This window comes from Arachis hypogaea, chromosome 10 (assembly GCF_003086295.3).
Source record: "Arachis hypogaea cultivar Tifrunner chromosome 10, arahy.Tifrunner.gnm2.J5K5, whole genome shotgun sequence".
Lineage (NCBI taxonomy): Eukaryota > Viridiplantae > Streptophyta > Magnoliopsida > Fabales > Fabaceae > Arachis > Arachis hypogaea.
The window spans coordinates 100,408,351-100,426,367 of NC_092045.1; the positions used below are offsets into that span (position 1 = coordinate 100,408,351).

At 29.5% G+C, this 18,017-nt stretch overlaps 1 protein-coding gene across 1 annotated transcript in view; it reads left to right on the forward strand.

Annotated features, from left to right (window-relative positions):
* LOC112716128 (uncharacterized) overlaps window positions 1-18,017 on the forward strand; it is a 274,079-nt gene that overhangs the window by 76,746 nt on the left and 179,316 nt on the right. The window contains exon 4 of the mRNA XM_072205187.1: window positions 11,095-11,113. Within this exon, the coding sequence (XP_072061288.1) occupies window positions 11,095-11,113 (19 nt within the window). The remainder of the gene's footprint in view (window positions 1-11,094; window positions 11,114-18,017) is intronic.

The following is an 18,017-nucleotide window of genomic DNA, read 5'->3' on the forward strand; positions in this document are numbered from 1 at the left end:
ACTAGTGGTAGTTCCGTCTGCGCTTCCTTCAAACTAGTGGCAGTTCCATCTGCATTTCCTTCATACAAATGGCAGTTCCATCTACGCTTCCTTCCGGCAGTTTCGTCTGCACCGTTTTATCAGTTTATGCAGTCTTTTTTTTCTCTTTATTTCGTTGTTTTAAATAAGTTTTAAACTCAAGTTGTCACTTGAGTTTGAGGGGGGATGTTGGAATATAATTAGGATCAATTAGGATCAATTAGTATTATTTAGTATATCTGAATATTTATTATAAGAGATTACGTCTTTATTATTACGATTCTCTTAGTACCTATAAATACTCTTTTATACAAGTTTAATCACCCGTGCCATGCACGTAATAATATTGAAATTATAATTTTAAGTTGTTATGTTAAATTTTATTTTAATTATAATAATTTAATTAATAAAAAATAACTTGTATGCGTTATTTTTCTTTTCTTAATAAAGTATTAATCGTATTAACTATAAAATAGTTATTTAATCTACTTTTTTCAATAAATCAGGCATATATACTCAATATGACCATAAATAATCTAGTAATACTTAAATCTATCAACAAAATTTTATATGTTAGTTTACTGTGAAGTAAGAAAACATCAAAATCAGCTCAAAATGAAGAACAAATTAATAGAGAATTTTAATGCAGAAAATTTTGTAATAAACAATAAATAATTTAAACCTACTGAATAACAATTCAATACTATCCTTTGATACCTACAAAGTATATACATGAAAACATCGTATCAATGTTTGTATATAAAATTATATGATTAACGTAATTATAAAATTGTTTGTCAAGAGAATAAAATTATACGAATTTTAATGATAATTTTAATATTCTCAAACTATTAATGTACAATAAGAATTCATCTATTAGTTCTTAGAATTTCTAAATTTTTTTAGGTGATAGTAATAAATTTTAATAAATAAATAGATTTAGTAAGACATTTTGTTATTACCTTTTTATTATAGGCTCTCAAAAACTTCTCTATATAACACATTCATCGTGCAGTTATCTTCCAAGTGTCCATGATCTTGCAACAGCACTCGCAGACCATCTTTACTCGTTACCTTTGATAACGCAACATACAATTGACCATGGGTGAAAACTGGCCTTGGAAGGTAAATTCTAACTTTCGATAGAGTTTGTCCCTGGGAATTATTTATTCCCATTGCAAATGACATGATAATTGGGAATTGTCTTCTTTGAAACCTGACCGGCAATGTTTCATTATTTGGAATTAGATTCAGTCTTGGGATAAGAACAATACTTCCAGCTTTGTTACTAGTTAAAGTCTTGCATTCTATCACATGATTTCCCATTCTTCTAACTTGCATCCTCGTTCCATTAGACAAACCATTAGTTTGGTCTATATTCCGCAGCAACATAACAGGAGCGCCAACCTTCATAACCAACTTGTGTGGTGGTAGACCTGAACAATTTATTCCATTTAGAATCTCCGGCGAGAAAGCATCTAACTCAAATTCTATATTTTCCTCTTCAGCACACACAGAGTCTGAACTTAAGTAGACTCTTTCTTGTCCAGGTAACCCTGCAGTCATCTTGTTGTTGACATCAGCGACACAATCCAAAGTTGGTGCAAGAATTGCTCTATCATTGAAATAATTTTCAACGGATAAATTGGATAACATATCTGGATACACGAAATCAATGAGGTCATCCAAAGCTGTCTCAGAGTTCTTAATCAAAATGTCAGATGGTATATGAACGATCGATCACCATCTGTTGTATCACCAGCCAAACCATCACCAATTTTGTGTAGCCATTCTGCAAAATTTATGAGTTCTTGTATGTTGTTGTTTTCACCTAGTGACAATCTCATATTTTTTGTAAGCTTCAAAACCTTACAGTTATGCCACAAATATGAAGAATTAATAGAAGACTGAATTATATCTTGCCTTGAGCCTCTGAGAATCACAGGTAAAATTTATCTAAAATCTCCTCTGAGAACAACAACTTTACCTCCAAATGGCAAATGAGCATTATACGAATATAAGCACCTTAAGATGTCTCTGAGGCATTTGTCTAAAGCTTCGTAACAATATTTACTTATCATTGGAGCTTCATCCCATGTGATTAATTTGGCCTTGGATATTAACCTTGCAAGAGGACTTTCCTGTTTAATGCTACACAAAGAATCCTCATTTATGACCAAAGAAATTTTAAACCTTGAATGTGCAGTTCTTCCATTAGACAACAAAAGTGCAGCAATCCTACTCGAAACAACATTTAAAATTATACCTCCTTTAAACCTAATTGAGCATGATATAGTTGACCATAAGAATGTTTTTCCACAACCACCTTGACCGTATAAGAAGAAAAGTCCACCCATATTACCGCTAACAGCACCAATTATTTGATCGTATGCAAATTTTTGCTCATTAGTTAGCCTTTCTAAATACCCACTTAGTTCATTCGCAAGAGCATTAACATCAAAATAATTGAAACAATTGACTATTACGACTTATATATATACACACACTAATTACAAACGATATAAATTTTAATGGAAATACTCGATACTAATAGAAAAAAATTATATAAATAGAAATTATTTAATTTCAATTTCAATTTCATATAACAAAACAGTGGTTTTCAAAAATTATGGAATCTTTTTGTGACATATGTATTATGCCATACGTATAAATTATACGGGTTATTATACAAATTCATATATATGCATAACAAAACAGTTTAATATTATATATTTTTTACATTAATTATATGTCAATATTTAAAAAAAAAAGAGATAAAAGAAAAGATATATAAATATGTATAATATTATCGCTATATATGAAGCAGTTTTATATTGCTTTAATTATAAAGACTTACTATAATTATATAAAATTTAATTTGAAAAAATAATTTTCCTTGCCATAAATAATATACTAAAACTGTTAGTATATTATTTTCTTTATGGTTAATTGAATTTATCAATGATTTTTTCGTATAAATCGTTATTACCCAGTTTTTAATAATTACTTAATATACAAAATTTGAAATTGGAAATTGTTATTACTAATTCAATTAACTGGTTAATTGAGTAATAATTGTCAAATTATTAAGGTGCAAAATCATTGATTTATTCAATTGATTTTCATATATTATTTATATTTCAAGTAATAATTTGAAATTATATTATTTATCCAGTTAATAATACTATTATTAAAAATTATTTTTTGCATTAATTTTTAAATCAATTATTAAATAATTATTTTTGTTAAGATACTTGTTTATAAATTATTTCAAATTATATTTTGTTAAGATAAAATTATTTAGATTATTACTCATGACACGGGTATAATTTCATTTTATACCAATTAATCAATTATAATTATATGACACGGGTGTAATTTCAATTTTATCTACAGATTATTTCCCGTAATAATATACAACATATTATTTATCGCGATAATTTGATTTGATTGATTTCTAATTATTTACGTACATAAATGATTAAAATATATAACATAAATATCGTAATTATTATAATTTTATGATATAATTATAATTGACATATTTTATCATAATTAAATATTGATTTGATATAATTATAATGAAAATACTTTCCCAAAATAATATAATTTACTATTATTCATCCACTAATTATTTGGCAATAAACCTTAATATGATTTTTTACATCTCCACTATGAGAAATAACTACTTAGATATATCAAATAATATGTAACATATTACTACTTGTATAAGTTAAGGCACAAAGACATGATTTAATTAAGGTGATTAAAACTTTTACCAAACAGAATATGACCTCAATTGAATAAAAAATGGGTACTCAATTTTGTATTAATTAGCTAGTCGAAGAAATAACATACTCATTCATTATTCATGTTTCATTATATTTTTTAAATAATATATAGAAAACATATATCTTGTGTATAAAAATGTGACTATTAGTAATTTTATTAATAAACATTTTTTAAAACTATTACTAATTTCAATTTTAATAGAAAATCTGAGAAAATAATTTTACTTGCCATAAATAATATACTAAAACTGTTAGTATATTATCTTCTATATGGTTAATTGAATTTATCAATAATTTTTCCGTGTAAATCGTTATTACCCAGTTTTTAATAACTACTTAATATACAAAATTTAAAATTGGAAATTGTTATTACTAATTCAATTAGCTGGATAATTGAGTAGTAATTGTCAAATTATTAAGGAATAAAATTATTGATTTACTCAATAGATTTTCATATATTGTTTATATTTCAAGTAATAATTTGAAATTATATTATTTACCCAGTTAATAATACTATTATTAATAATTATTTTTTGCATTGATTTTTAAATCAATTATTAAATAATTATTTTTGTTAAGATAATTGTTTATAAATTATTTCAAATTATATTTTGTTAAGATATAATTATTTAGATTATTACTTATGGCACGGGTATAATTTTATTTTATATCAATTAATTAATTAGAATTATATGACACGGGTGTAATTTCAATTTTATCCACCGATTGTTGGCAAATAAATTTTATTCCAGTTATAAATAAAATCTGTTTTTATTGGCAAATAAATTGTGTTTAGGTCAACGATTTAATATATGTAGGTTCATTTTTTGTCAAATATAATGAAAATACAAATAAAGAAATAAAGGATAAAAATAAACTTAATAATATCTGACACTACTTCATTTTATTAAATTATTTAAAAATAGCACATCCACAAAAAATAATCGTAATATATAAATTGAGGCAATAATTTAAAATTCTATAATTATAATTTAATCAAATATTAATAGTAAAACCAAATTACCTAAACAATATTGAACCTATTCTAGTCCTTAGTCACGTATAGTATAGAATCATTCTTGTAACGACAACCAACTGAAATAACATCGTAAGTTTTAATATTTAGAATTCGTGCAAAATCAAACCATCCTCTTGTTAGATAAGCTTCATCATCCGCTATCCATGCAATGCGGCAAGGTATAGAATTGTCATACCGAGAAACCAAACTAACTCTTATTCCCCTCAATGGCATTGCATACATGCAAAAGAAAACTGGTAATTTCTGAAAAAAAATCAAAATATGTTAAAATATTCTAATAATGAACAGCTTAAACTAAAAAAATTTAAATATATTACCAATCGTTGGAATTGCATATCTGAATTTGTCATGAATTTAGCAAAATTGAACGCTTACATTCTTCGATAAAGTAGAGACTATTGCCTCTTCTTTGAACGCTTACATCCATGTAGTTGGAACCCGAATCAGTGAAGACAACTCAATGATGTATTTTATGGATTTGATACATTGTAAATGATTGTAACAAAAGACAATCGAATTGGAATATTAGACGATAAGAATAACTTAGAGTAACAACAAATAAAAAATTATCAAAAGAATAATATAATAGAATAAGTATATAAAAAAATATTATAAAAAATTATAAATTGTACCTTAAAAAGATCAACTTCAATAAAAAACGAAGAATACATTCTTATTTTATGAAGTAGTAAAAAAAACACTAAATATAAAATGATGAATTGACTCTCAAATTTAGATTCATGTACCACAGGAAAACACTATATATAGACTTTAGTAAAACAAAAATAAATATGTAAATTATCTATTATTCAAGTAATTTTTTAATAATACATTAAATTTTGATTTGATACAATTATAATAAAGATATGTTTCTAAATTAGTATAATTATATATTATTCATTAAATATTAATTACAATATAATTATATTAAAGATATTTTTTATAAAATAATTTAAAAAAATTATTTGATATACGTGAATCGGGTAACAAAGATTTATTATTATTATTATTATTATTACTATTATTGATATTATTATTATCATTAAAATTATTAAAAGTATTTTTAATTGAGAATTGATAAGTAGTTTAATAGTGCATTAAATATTGATTTGATATAATTATAATAAAGATATGTTGCCAAATTAGTATTATTATATATTATTTATTTAGTATTAATTATAATATAATTACAATAAAATAATTTAGAATAGAAAAAAATTTTATTTGTTTTGGAGGAAAAACGGAGGCACGAGAGATCGACACGTCACCTTTAGTAGTTGGGGGAAAACCCAGTTTTAGTATATTAAGTAGATTGTATCATTCTAGACAATTTGAACACACAACTTGAATAGACAACTTGAATACACTCAATAATACACAAATCCTTCCTCCAGTTTAATCTCTTGTTTCTAACAAGCTCGAAGTTCTCAGGTTTCTAGTTCTAATCGGCCATTGTAAGGGATGGTGATTAAATCGCCGGTCTCACTCACTGAGTCACTGAGTTGCTAGGTGGATACGCTTTTTGTTTTTGATGTTCTACTCATGAATTGAGATTATGAGGTGTAAGGTTATGAATTTATGATTTCGTTTGGATAATATTTCTCTATCAACAAGGGCGTATGCTGTTTCATTGTTGAAAAGATCTATAGCAGTTTTTTATTCTTTTGGGTAAAGTATTTTCTTTTTAAATTTTATAAAAATTTTAAAAATATTTTTAAATTTTAGTTTGTTTTAATTTTGTTTTAAAAATTTTCGATTTAGAATTTGAATTTTCTAAATTTTGAATTTTTACTTTAAAGAGTAAAGTATGATCTTTTACTTTAAATAGTTTCTCTCATAATTTTTTTGTCTCATTTATAAAATAAATTGTGAGAGATCCCATTTTATCTTTTAAAATAAAATTTAAAATTTAGAGGATCTATATGTTTCAATTTGTATCAAATACATTTTTGATAGCTAAAATTTTAAAAAAATTTAAGACCAACCAACATTAATGCATGATAATTATGTGTGATTACTTGTGTTACCGTTCTATGTAATTGTTGTTGAAGTAATTCTAAATTTTTTGAAAAATTAGTAGGAATATATTTGATACAAATTAAAAATTTTTAGAACAAAATTAAAACAAAATAAAATTTAAAAATATTTTAAAATTTATATATATTTTTAAAAAAAATTTGAACTTTAAGAACAAAAAAAATATACTTTTAATTTTGGGATTAATCACACGCCTTCGCACATTCATTCATAGCTTGTTTCTTGAAGTAGAGAGGTTTTTTATTATACAATTTTATTTTTTATTTTTGTGTTGTAAATTTTGATGTTATTTTAAAATTGTTTCTTAATTGAAAATTGAGTTGAAACTATTTTTTGTTTTTGAAAGTAATTTAAAAATAGACATTATGGTAAATCATTTTATTAATTTTAAAAAGGGTAAAGTATTAAATTGGTCCCCTACGTTTGGACATAATCATGTGAAGGTTGTAAAAGGCTTAGAAAAGGGGGGTTGAATTTATTACATTCTTTTACTTTAATAAATTAACTCTTTAAAACAAACTTTCAATCTGAACTTGTTTGAACTTAGCAGCGGAAAATTTATGAGACAATTTCATTTTCTCTCATGAATATCAGAAAACAGAACAGAGTAAGGAAGAGAGAAGCTGACACCATCATGTATCTTGGTTCGGTTGTCTTGTGCTATGCAACCTACATCCAGTCTCCACCATAACAGTGGTGAAATTTCTACTATAGTTAAAGTATTACATACACCAATTCACAGGATTGACACAATCCTTTCACACTCAAGTTCTAACCTAACTTGACTTGGTTATGCTAATACCTAACTCTTCACTCTTAGTACTTACCCAACTAAGAAAGGGGTACCTTACAGGTACAAGATATAAGACACTTAATCAACCTAAAGAAATCTGAAATAACTCTAGACTTTTCACTCATGTGTATCTCTCTGTCTTTTTCCACTCTTAGGCTCTTTCAATGACTCTCTCATTCAGCCTTTTACCTCAAGAAATTACAAAAAGATAAACATTAAAAATAAAATTACAATCTGTAAAACATGAAGGAGATTAATGCTTCAACAGCCTCTTTGTTATGTGATGAACCAGATTTGCTATAGCCTCTGATTTAGTTCCTCATTCTGGCGGAATGCTCCTTTGACTAGGAAGCACTGTCCAAGTTGATGAACTTCTTCAGAAAACTCTTCTCAGAACATAAACCTCAAAACACTGGTTATCTCTCCTTGGCTTCTGAATGATCAAAAATCTTCTTTTGTATCTCCTTGCATGTTGCTGAGTTGCTCTCTCCTAGGTCAACCCTCGAGCTGTGTGCTTCACCAACTCAGTCGTTCACTTTCTTCTATTTACGTCCAAAAATGGAATGCTGGAACAGACCATTTTTTGCTTGACCAAAAGCCTTAGATCAGTAAAGATACAAGTTTCAAAGGTAAACTTGAATCTAAACCATTGATGATGTGCTTTGGCTCCAAGAAACTTTGTGAACCCTTGATTTACAGCAGCAGAGATCAAAGACTTCTTTCTTCATTTAACCAAAAATGGTATCGTAGCAATAGGAAGAAGAAGTGAAGAAATGAAATTACATGTAAATGGAAATAGATCACCTTTCTTCTGACCTAGCCTATCCTGCTTTGATTTGAACGATTAGACCTTTGCCTTTATGATTAAGCTTTCTCTTTCTTTCTTCTCTGATGAAATGGACAAGGAAGAAAGCTTTCTCTCTCTTTTTTATGAGTGATGTGCCTTGGACTTGGATTCTATTCACTTACTTCTCAGCCCATGTGATTTCTTTGCTCAATTTATTCCTTTGGGCCTTAAGTGTTTCTTATATTCGGGCTGCTGCATCTTTGATTTTGGCCAATTCAAATTGATTGAAAGAACTTGGATCTTTTCTTGGGCTTGTTGTGTAAGTGTAGCACACTATGAAAGCTTCAGATTTTTGTTCCATTTATTTGGGCTGTTGCATTATTGAAATTTAGCCTGCATCACTTAAAACAAAATCATCAAAACTAATTGGGTAGTTGGCCCAATAAAATTAATGTTTGTCATCATCAATTATGTTAGTTAATTTTTTAACTCAACAATCTCCCCCTTGATGACAAACATAATTGAAACAATGATCAAAAGGAATTGAAATTTGATAAAGTTTAGAGACTTCCCTTTGATTTTGTTGCTTGCTTTTGTGTTGCTCCCCCTTTCCTTTTCAAGAGTAGCTCCCCTTAAATTTATCCTCTTTTCTTCCTTCCTGTTTATTATTCTTATAGAGGATACAATAAAGAACTACACACAATTCAACTTGACTGAGAAATTTTACATAACCAACAACACAAATCCAGCCCAATAATTCAAAGAAAATGACCACAATAGCAATAAAATAACCTGATTCATAAAGATAAATCAAATTTATATACTACTACTCCCCTTTTTGTCATCAAGGGTGGAACAAAAATGAACTAAAACCTGCAACAAATGTTAGTTCAAAGTCCAAAACAAGTAAGTAACTAAAAGTGAATAAAAGGTTGCAGCAACATGAGACAAATTTAGGCATCCGAAATAGACAAAGAGTAGTTCAAAAGAAAACAACAATAATGGCATCCGAACCATTCTCATCAGAACCAGCATCTTCTTCAGGATCAGTGGCAGCATTGTCATCCTCTTGGAGATTGGCAATGAATTTAATGAAAACAACCACTCTGTCTCTTGATTTTTTGAGGAAGTTCTCATATTTGGTGACTAGTTTCCTTTGCTCTTTACTCATAGCAATCATATGGTTTGATTGAGAAACAAATTCCTGCATTACATCCTTAACAACCCTATATAGAGAATATTTATGAACAGTGGATGCTGAGGTACCCTTGGTAGAAGGTGGAGGAGAGTCTTCTGGTTCATAGTCGTCATCATCATCATCATCATCATCATCATCATCAAGAAACACCCTTTCAGAATGAGTGGGTCCCTTTTTTTGCTGTTTCACTGAACCACCTCCTTTTAGATAAGAGTATCTATTTTCATATGACTCATTTGATAAGTCAACACCAAAATGTTCAAAAATATAGGTTAAGAACATCCCATACAGAAAGGCTTTATCTTTCTCACTTCTAACAGAATCAAACATATATCCTACCATTAAATAAGCAAAAGAGATTTCTATTTTTGTGAGAATAGCATACAAAACAATAGTGTCAGTGTAAGATACCCTTTAGTATGAGCCACTCTAAAGAAGGATGATATGGTTCACTATGCGGTGCAACTGAGTACGTTCATGACCCAAGGCTTTGTGAGTAGGGGTGATGCCATCAATCAAAGAAATATGTTCACAAATATGAGTTAAAGCATCATTGAAAGAGATACTAACTCCTTCATCCCACTTAACAGAATTTTTTATTTTAAAAGGTGGTTCTAGTCCAGAAAAATGAGGTTATCAACAAACTCAAAACCTTTCTTTTTTAGATTTTGTAAATCAACCAAAAAGACTTGACATCATGAAAAGTGTTTTGATTTGAGAAAAATAAATATTTTAAAAGAATAAAAAATGATTTAAATAAAACCTTTTCACTAAAGATAAAATGCACAAAATCACAAGAATTTAAGGAAACACATTGGACCATCATATGTAACAATCATTGGTCCCAGAGGTGGTTTGGTTTGAGAAAACATATTAGACCACCCAGATTCTAAATTTTAATGTTGGCCCAGATGATTCAGCATGTGCAGTAAAGTCCAGAGAATGCTGTTCAGAAAAGGTTCTTCATATGCCCAGAATTGTCTCATACCTGTTTATGAGACAAAAACTCCAACAAACTCATCAGCAACTTTCAAACAATGAATCATAACTTAAAATTCCTAGACTGGTCCTAAGCATATAAAATCTGTCCTCAACTAGTGGTTTAGTGAAAATATCAGCTAATTGCTCCTCTGATTTAACAAATTGAATGCTAATATCCCCCTTTTGAACATGTTCTCTTATTGAGCGAAATTTCACTTCAATATGTTTTGTCCTAGAGTGAAAAACTGGATTTTTAGGAATATTAATGGCACTCATATTATCACACAACAAGGGAATATTTACAGCATTTAATTTATAATCAGCAAGCTGTGTTTTTAACCACATAAGCTGAGAACAACAAGAAGAAGCAGCTATATACTCAGCCTCTGCAGTGGATAAAGCCACTGTTGGCTGCTTCTTACTTGACCAAACATTCAAGGACTTTCCAAGGAAGCAACATAAGCCTAAAGTGCTCCTTCTATCAACTCTATCACTGGCAAAATCTGCATCACAATAACCAACTTCAGAAAAATCATCAATCTTAGGATACCAAAGACCAAAATTGGATGTGCCATGAACATATCTAATGATCCTCTTAACTGCAGAAAGATGAGACTCTTTAGGTTTGGATTAGAATCTTGAACACATTACAACACTTTGCACAATATCGGGTTTAGAGGAAGTTAAGTACATAAGAGAGCCAATCATTCCTCTATACATAGTCTCATCTACATCGTTCTCAGTTTCTCCCTTATCTTATTTTGAATTAGGGTGCATGGGGGTTTAGCATTTTCCATACCAAATTTATTAACTAGTTCCTTGGCATACTTTCTTGATGAATGAAAATACCATTTTCAGTTTGTTTAATTTATAGCCCAAAGAAAAAATTAAGTTCACCCATCATACTCATGTCAAATTTACTTTTCATTGGTTGATTCAAAAATAATGTCATCAACATATATTTGGACTAGAATGAAAGAATCATTAGAATTCTTGATAAATAGAGTAGTTTCTGTAGTGTCTCTTTGAAAATCATTTTTCAAAAGAAAAGAGCTAAGTCTCTCATACCAAGCTCTAGGAGCTTGTCTTAAACCATAGAGAGCTTTTGATAATTTGAAAACATGGTTAGAAAGCTTTTTATTTTCAAAACCAGGTGGCTGCTCTACATACACTTCTCTATCTATCACACCATTCAAAAATACGTATTTCACATCCATTTGATATATAATTTAAAATCACAAAAAGTAGCATAAGCTAAGAGAAGTCTTATGACTTCCATTCGGGCAACAGGGGCAAAGGATTCATCAAAGTCTATTCCTTCTTCTTGGTCATATCCTTGTGCCACTAGCCTTGCTTTGTTTCTTGCAATGCTAACATCCTCTCCTAGTTTGTTCCGAAATATCCACTTGGTGCCGGTCACTTTCTTTCCATTTGGCCTTGGAACCAATATCCACACTTGATTCTTCTCACATTCAAGAAGCTCATCTTCCATCGCCTTTACCCAAGAAGGGTCATCAAAGGATTCCTTGACATTTTGAGGCTTCATTTGTGAGAGAAGGGTAATGTTTGTTCCTTCATTTGCCTTTCTAGTTGAAGACCGAGTTTTAACCCCATGAGAGACATCCCCAATGACAAATTCCTCAGGATAATTCTTCAAGAATCTCCATTCACGAGGTCTGGTGGACTTGGAGGCAGATTCAATTACCAAGGGATTCTGGGTATTGCTGGTTTCAGGATCTCCTTCAGATTCATGAGACAAAATGGAATTGTCTCTTAAATTTTCAGCAGCTGCAGTTTCTGGTTCAGCTTGTTCAGAAATTTCATTTTCATGATTTTGTGCAGTCTCATCGTCCTTTTGAGCTTGATTCCCTGCATTACAATCTTCCAAAACAATTTGCACCAAGTTAGTATCATAAAATGTAACATGTATGGATTCCTCAATAATCTTAGCATCTTGATGATAAACTCTATAAGCTTTACTAGTTGTGGAATATCCTATAAATAAGCACTCATACGCCTTTGGATCAAATTTCTCCAAATTATCTTTGTTATGTAAAACAAAAAATTTGCATTCAAAGATGTGCAAGTAGTCCAAGTTTGGTGGGTAACCTTTCCAAAGTTCATAAGGAGTTTTCTTAAAAAATTTTCTTATGATAGTTCTATTCAAAATGTGGCAAGCTGTGTTAACCGCTTCAACCCAAAGGAATTTTGGAACATTGCTCTCACTAAGCATAGCTCTTGTAATTTCTTGAATGCTTCTATTTCTTCTTTCCACAACACCATTTTGTTATGGTGTCCTTGGACAAGAAAATTTTTGAGATATTCCAAATTTCTCACAAAAGGATTCAAATAAATGGTTTTCAAATTCGGTTCCATGATCACTTCTTATAGAAGAGATCTTTAAATCATTTTCATTTTGAATTTTCTTGTAAAAAATTTCAAAGGCCGAAAAGGCTTCATTTTTGTGTGCAAGAAATAAAATCCAACCAAACCTAGAATAGTCATCCACAATCACTAAACCATAATGTTTACCGCCTAGACTTTGAGTTCTTGTTTGACCAAACAAATCAATATGTAGCAATTCAAGTGGCCTTTTAGTAGAGATGTCTTCCTTTGGTTTAAATGAACTTTTTGTTTATTTTTCCATTTGGCAAGCATCACAAGTGATGTCTTTGTCAAACTTTATCAAAGGAAGACCTCTTACTAATCCTTTCTTTAAAAGTTTGTTTATTTGAAACATACTTGCATGGTCCAATCTCTTGTGCCATAGCCACTTTTCAAATTTTTTAGAATGAAACCAAGCTACATTTTGATCCTTTAGTTCATCAAGGATAAGTCCATACACATTATTACAACGCTTGGCAATAAAAAGCACTTCATTGGTCTTTTCATTTACAACACATCGTTCAAGTCTTTTGAAAGTCACTAAATATCCTAAGTCACACAGCTGGCTTATACTTAAAAGATTGTGCTTCGAGCCACTTACCAAAAAGACATCATCAATGAAAGTAGAGTGATTATCACCTACTTTTTTAACATCTACTATTTTACCTTTTCCATAATCTCCAAAGGTCACAAAACCTCCATCATACTTGTTTAGTTTGATGAAGTAAGTTGACCTTTCAGTCATTTGCCTTGAACATCCACTATCCAAGTACCACATATCCCTTTTGTTCTTGGATGCTAGAAAAATCTGCATTAAAAACTTCAAGAAATCTTAGGTATCCAAATTAATTTGGATCCTTTGAAGTTATTCCATCTTGGTTGTCCAAGAGCATTGAAATCACAAATAACATTGTAAATTTGGTTTTCCACAATTCTCTTTTCTATGAAACATTGTGAATATGAGTGACCAAATTTTATGCAGTTAAGACAATGATTTTTTGGTGCATATTGCTAAAATTGAGGTGATTTGTTGTGCTGAAAATGATTAAAGGGATGAAATTTTCTGATTTTAGGAAGAGGTCATTTCTTTTGACAAACTGATTTTTGTTATAATTGTTTCTCTTTGCAAAAGTATTTTCACCTGAATTTTTTAAAACCTTTGGACTTTTCGAAGATGAGGTTTTATTGTAAAATGGTGATTTCTTGAAGGCAACCTCATTGTTTCAGTTCTTGGTGAAGGCTCAGTTTCACTTGTGTAAACTTCATCAAATTTCTCCTCAAGTGTGGGAACATATCCAATACCAGATTTGTTGGATGTGGGTTCAGTATTTGATGAAGAAGCCACAAATTTTATAGAGGAATTATTAAAAACTGTACTTTCCTTGGTTACATAACCTATACCAGATTTTTCAAACAATAGTCTTTGACTTGCAAGTAATTTGTCCAAATTACTAGAACTTTGAGCAAATTTTGCGAAGTCACCATTCAACCTTTTAATCATATCATTTAATCTTTCATTATTAGCAATTAGCTTTTGAGAAGGATCCACAATGTGCTTTCCTTTTAGTTTTTCAAGTTCAGATTTTAGAAATCTATTTTCTTCAATAATGTCCAAAGCACATTCAGTTTCTTTCACCTTTTCTCTCAAAAAATCATTTTTTTTGCTTTTAATACATCCTTTTCAGATTTGCATTTAGTGTACTTATCCAACAATTTTGAGGTGTTTAGTGTAATATCATCAATTATAGCATGTAAATCATCTATAGACAAGACATAGTAATTTACCTCATCAAGATGATTATTACCAGCCATGAAGCAAATTTTATCTTCACCTTCAGAATCTTCTTCCTCATTGGAGTCATTCTCGAGATCCTCCCAAGCTGCCATGAGCACTCTCTTCTTTTCTTTCTTCCCTTTGTCCTCCTTCTTGAGCTTCGGACAGTTTAGTTTGAAATGTCCAGCCTCCTTGCAATAATGACAAGTCACTTTGCTCAAGTCCATCTTGTGTTCCTTTCAGCTTGAACCCTTGTACTTGCCTTTGTTCTTCATCATCCTTCTAAATTTCCTAACAAAAAATATAAGCTCATCATCTGAAATACCATCACTAGACTCACTCTCTTTTGATTCTATTTTTGACTTGAGGGCTATTCCCTTTTTCTTTGAGTCCGGGTTTGTGTGTGTGGTTTCATAGGCAAGGAGTTTTCCTCTCATCTCATTATAGGTTATAGGGCTTAGGTTATTGCTCTCGGCTAGAACAGTGGCAGTGGTTTCCCATTCTTTTGTGAGGCTTCTAAAGAGTTTTCTCACTAAGGTTTGTTTTGAGTAGTTTGTACCCATAGCATCAAGGTTGTTGATTATGATTGAGAATCTCTCAAACACTTCATCAATGCCTTCTCCATCCTTCTTATTAAACATCTCGTACTCTTTTCGCAGCATATCAATCTTAGTTTCTTTGACTTGTTTAGTGCCTTCATGTGTAACATGGAGTTTTTTTTTTCCAGATTTCTTTGGCTTTCTTGCATCTAGACACCTTTCGATACTCTTCAAAGTTAATAGCACAGTGAAGAAGGTTGATGGCTTTAGCATTCAACTCCATCGTCTTCTTATCGTCTTCATTCCACTCAACTTCTTCTTTTGGAGTCACCATTCCATCAGTACTTGTTTTTGTTGGAATCTTGGGACCACTCACAACATTCTTCCAAATGTTGTAATCAATGGATTGGATGAAGATCTTCATCCTCTCTTTTCGGTAGGCATAGTTCTTTCCGTTGAAGAAGGGTGGCCTATTTTTTGACTGGTCTTCAGTTAGAGTGTAGGCAACTGTGGTTGAACCCAAGTTGTTTTCCATTAAACCTTTGCTCCAAGCGATGAAGCTTGATTCTTGAGACCAACGCTCTTGAAGATTGTAGAAGGTTTAGAGAAGGTTGATACCAATTGAAGATTGTGCCTTGGGTTTGGATTTTATTCACTTAACTTCTCAGCCCATGTGATTTCTTTGCTCAATTTATTCCTTTGGACCTTAAGTGTTTCTTATATTTTGGTCAATTCAAATTGATTGAATGAACTTGGATCTTTTCTTGGACTTGTTGTGTAAGTGTAGCACACTATGAAAGCTTTAAATTTTTGTTTCATTTATTTGGGCTGTTGCATTATTGAAATTTAGCTTGCATCACTTAAAATAAAATCATCAAAACTAATTGGGTAGTTAGCCCAATAAAATTAATGTGTGTCATCATCAATTATGTTAGTTAATTTCTTAACTCAACATCCTGTTTTGGTCTTTAAGGTTTAAAGTATTCTATTTGAATCCAAAAAATTTTTATTTAACTTTAATTTAGTCCCACCGTGAGGTCAAAGTTAAATAATTAACGGAATGTCTTATATGACAGCAATACAAGAACAAGGTCGATAATCTAGAAAATAAGTACAAGCTCCAAAGGTACAAAATTAATCGTGGATGCATCAATACATTTATTTATCATTCTCCTTTATTTTATAGAAAATATTTCATTTAAATTGTAAGAAAAATGATAAATAAATGTATTGATGCAATTTTGTGCCTTTGGAGTTTGTACTTGTTCTCCATATCATCGATCTTGTTCTTATACCGCTGTCATATAGGATATTTCGTTAATTATTTAACTTTGACCTCATGGTGGGACTACATTGAAGCTAAATGAAACTTTTGGATTCAAATATAACGCTTTAAACCTTAAGGATTAAAACAGAATTACGCCCAGACGTAGAGGACTAATTTAGTACTTTATCCTTTTAAAAATTTAATAATTATATTATAAATTGATTATTTTTTTTATTTATGTTTAAATTTGATTATATTTTTTGTTTATTAATTTTTATTAAATTAATTTTAATTTTAATTTTTGTTTGGGAGCTATTATTGAAAAAGATCTTTTACAAAAGTAAAAGTGATTTTATGTTTGAATATCTCATGTAAAAAGATTTTTTTATTTATTAATTATGTCTGGATAAAATAAGATAAAAGTACTTTTTTGTTCATATATTATGTGAAAAATATCTTTCTTTAAAAAAAGATATTTAAAAAAAATGTAAATTGTAACTTCTTAAAAAGATATATTTTTTATTTTTTTAGTACTTTTACTTTTATTACTAGAAATTTGTCAAACACATTAAAAAATAAAAAAAATTTATTGAAAAAATATTTTTTATATCAAAATAATGGCACCCAAACAAACATATAATTATTTATATTGTTTTTTTTATCAATTTAAGCTTTCGAGAGTAATAGTATCATAATATGATAAAAGATCTAAAATTCGATTATTAGTAAACTCCAAAAATAAAAAATAGCACAAAATAAATAAAAAAAACATGTGTAAAAATTAAGTAAACCTACTAAAAGAAACTGTTATTTAAAAGAGTTTAAACTTTTACGAGCATCATAGGTTTCATAAGAGAAAAGACTTGCTTCGTTTTTGGATGGATATTGACCAGGCAAGATTAATATATGTCATTTACCACCCTTATAGTTAATATGTGAATATGTCTTTAATCATAATTAGAAGGTGATTGTTCTCATACTCTAATATTTGTGATAAAATTCATACTTTGTATATGTTGATCAATACAATATAGATATGTGACATTATTAATCCTAATCAATTAAAAATTAAATAATTTTAAAAATTTAAAATTTAATGTATTTTAAAAGTATATTAAATATTATTTATATATAAATACGAATACGTTATACTTTAATCATATATGATTAACTATGATTAAGTATTTTTGTTTATAAAAATTAATATAAAATTAAAATGAAAAACCTCTCCCCTTTTTTATTAGTGTTCTCTTTCCAAAACACCCACTAATTATTGTTTTTTGTTCTTAGTAAGAATTTTGAACACCCAACCCTTCAGATCTGAACCTCTCCCACCATCGCCGTTCACCACTGCTATTCACCACCGCTCACCGACACCGCCAGATCCATTCTATCTCTCACGCCTTCG